Genomic DNA, 2,096 nt, shown 5'->3' with positions numbered 1-2,096 from the left:
CCCTAAACCCTAAACCCTAAACCCTAAACCCCAAACCCTAAATCCCAAACCTTAACCCAACGGCCTTGCAGCAGGCCGTATGGATTAGGTGCGAGGCAGCGCTAAGGTGAAGTCTTTAGAGTCTACGGGTTAGGGTTCAGGGTTTAGGGTTTGCGGTTTAGGGTTTAGGGTTTAGGGTTTACTCTGCTGCAGCTTGCTCTCGATGACGGGCAGCGAACCACCGCTGATGCATTTGAGAGCCCAAGAGCGAACGGCGGTCAGAGGCCAGGTACCCTAAGCAGCAAACCCTAAACTCTAAACCCTAAACCCTAAACCCTAAACCCTAGTCCCTAGAGAGCAATGCGTAGCATGTGTTGCATTCCTGTCATTGGCTTTTTCTCACTTAAATTTTCCACCATTAACAGCCTTGAACCCTCATTGTTAAACCGTAAACCCTAAACCCTAGACTCTAAAGACTAAACCCTAAACCGTAAACCCTTAACACTATGGGTTCCTGAAGAGGTGAAACCCTAGATCCCACCCCTAAACACTAAGTCCTAAGTCTTAAACCCTAAAAGTTAAGCGCGATGACCCACGTAGTAATAGCTAAACCCTCAACGCCAAACCCTAAAGTCTAAACCCTAAACCCTCAAGGGACACACGCTGGTGACATACGGGGCCCTGAAGAGCGGGGCCCCTGGGGCTGCTGGGAGAGCGATGGTTTAGGGTTTGAGAGGTTTAGACATTTCGGATTGCAGAAAAAACCTCAAAAACCATTTAAGTCGTGTAACAAACCCTAAACCCTAAACCCTAGAAGAAGGATTTGACTGAAGTGGGATTCGAACCCACGCCCGCGAGGACTGCGGCCTGAACGCAGCGCCTTAGACCACTCGGCCATCCAGCCGATGGCCGTTGTAAACCCTAAACCCTAAACCCTAAACCCCACACCCTGAAACCCCTCCCTAAACCCTAAAAAAGGTTCTGACTGAAGTGGGATTCGAACCCACGCCCGCGAGGACTGCGGCCTGAACGCAGCGCCTTAGACCACTCGGCCATCCAGCCGATTTCCACACCTAAACCTTAAACCGTAAACCCTAAACCCTAAACCCTAAACCCACTACCTTAGACGCTACCCTCTAAACCCTTAACGCTAAACTGAAAACCCCAAACCCTAAACCCTAAATGCTAAACCCTTTAATCACTAAGGTGCTTTGCTGGATTTATGATATTTTGTTGTGGCTCCTAATTAGGGTTTAGGGTTTCGCCTCTGCAGGCACCTCTGGCCGCCTAGGGTTTTGGGTTTAGGGTTTAGGGTTTAGGGTTTAGGGACCTTGGAAGTGGCACTGAAGGGGTCTTTTAGGGTTTACTGCGGCGACCTCTTCATTTTCCGAAGGCTTTAAAACTAAACCCCAGGGCGGCAAGCCCTGGGCTGGCTGATATTCAAATAAATTCCTGCTGCTGCTGCTGCTGCTGCTGGCCTGCTGCTGGTGCTGGGGTTTAAACAACAGCTTCATTTTGTACTGTCGCAGTTTGTCTGCTGCAGTGCACACGGGGGCGTGTGCTGCTATATAATCGTAGAAGGAAGGAGCAGATTGCTGCAGCTGCTGCTGCTGCTCCTGCTGCTGCTGCTGCAGCTGCTGCTCCTGTTCATGCTGCTCTAGCTGCTGCTCCTCCTGCTGCTGCTCCTCTTGCTCCTGCTCCTGCGGCTGCTCTTGCTGCTGCTGCTGCTGCTGGTCTTGCTGCTGTTCTTGCCGCTCCTCCTCCTCTTCATCCTCATCCTCTTCACTCTCCGACTGCTGGTGCTGCTGCAGTTCTTGCTGCTGCTGCTGCTGCTGCTGTTGCTGCTGCTGCTGCTGCTGTGGGTCCCAAAAGGCAGAACCAGGAAGAGGTATTTCTGTGGGCTCCTGAGGGCACCCTCCTGAGCAGCTTGCTGCTGCCAGCTGCTGCTGCTGCTGCTGCTGCTTTTGCTTCTGCCGCGGTTGCTGCTGCTGCTGCTGTTGCTGCTGCTGGTCAGGGCAGCAAAATGAAAGGTACCATTTGTAGACGTCATCTAACTGCTGCATTTGGTTGCTGGGGTCGTTGGGCTGCTGCAGCAGCAGCAGCAGCCGCTGCAGCTC

General features: G+C 52.4%; 1 protein-coding gene across 1 annotated transcript; it reads right to left on the bottom strand.

The window, feature by feature from the left end:
* Nucleotides 1-1,309: 1,309 nt before the first annotated feature.
* Nucleotides 1,310-2,042, bottom strand: ETH_00026755 (uncharacterized protein; the record flags this gene model as incomplete). Its single annotated transcript, XM_013379198.1, has 1 exon — nt 1,310-2,042. A coding segment is annotated over one exon (733 nt), but the record flags the coding sequence as incomplete, so codon positions are not given.
* Between the last annotated feature and the right edge of the window lie 54 nt (nt 2,043-2,096).

The sequence above is a fragment of the Eimeria tenella genome, genomic scaffold (assembly GCF_000499545.2).
Source record: "Eimeria tenella Houghton genomic scaffold, Eth_scaff1574, whole genome shotgun sequence".
Taxonomy (NCBI): Eukaryota; Apicomplexa; class Conoidasida; order Eucoccidiorida; family Eimeriidae; genus Eimeria; species Eimeria tenella.
This window is presented reverse-complemented; position numbering and strand designations above follow the sequence as displayed.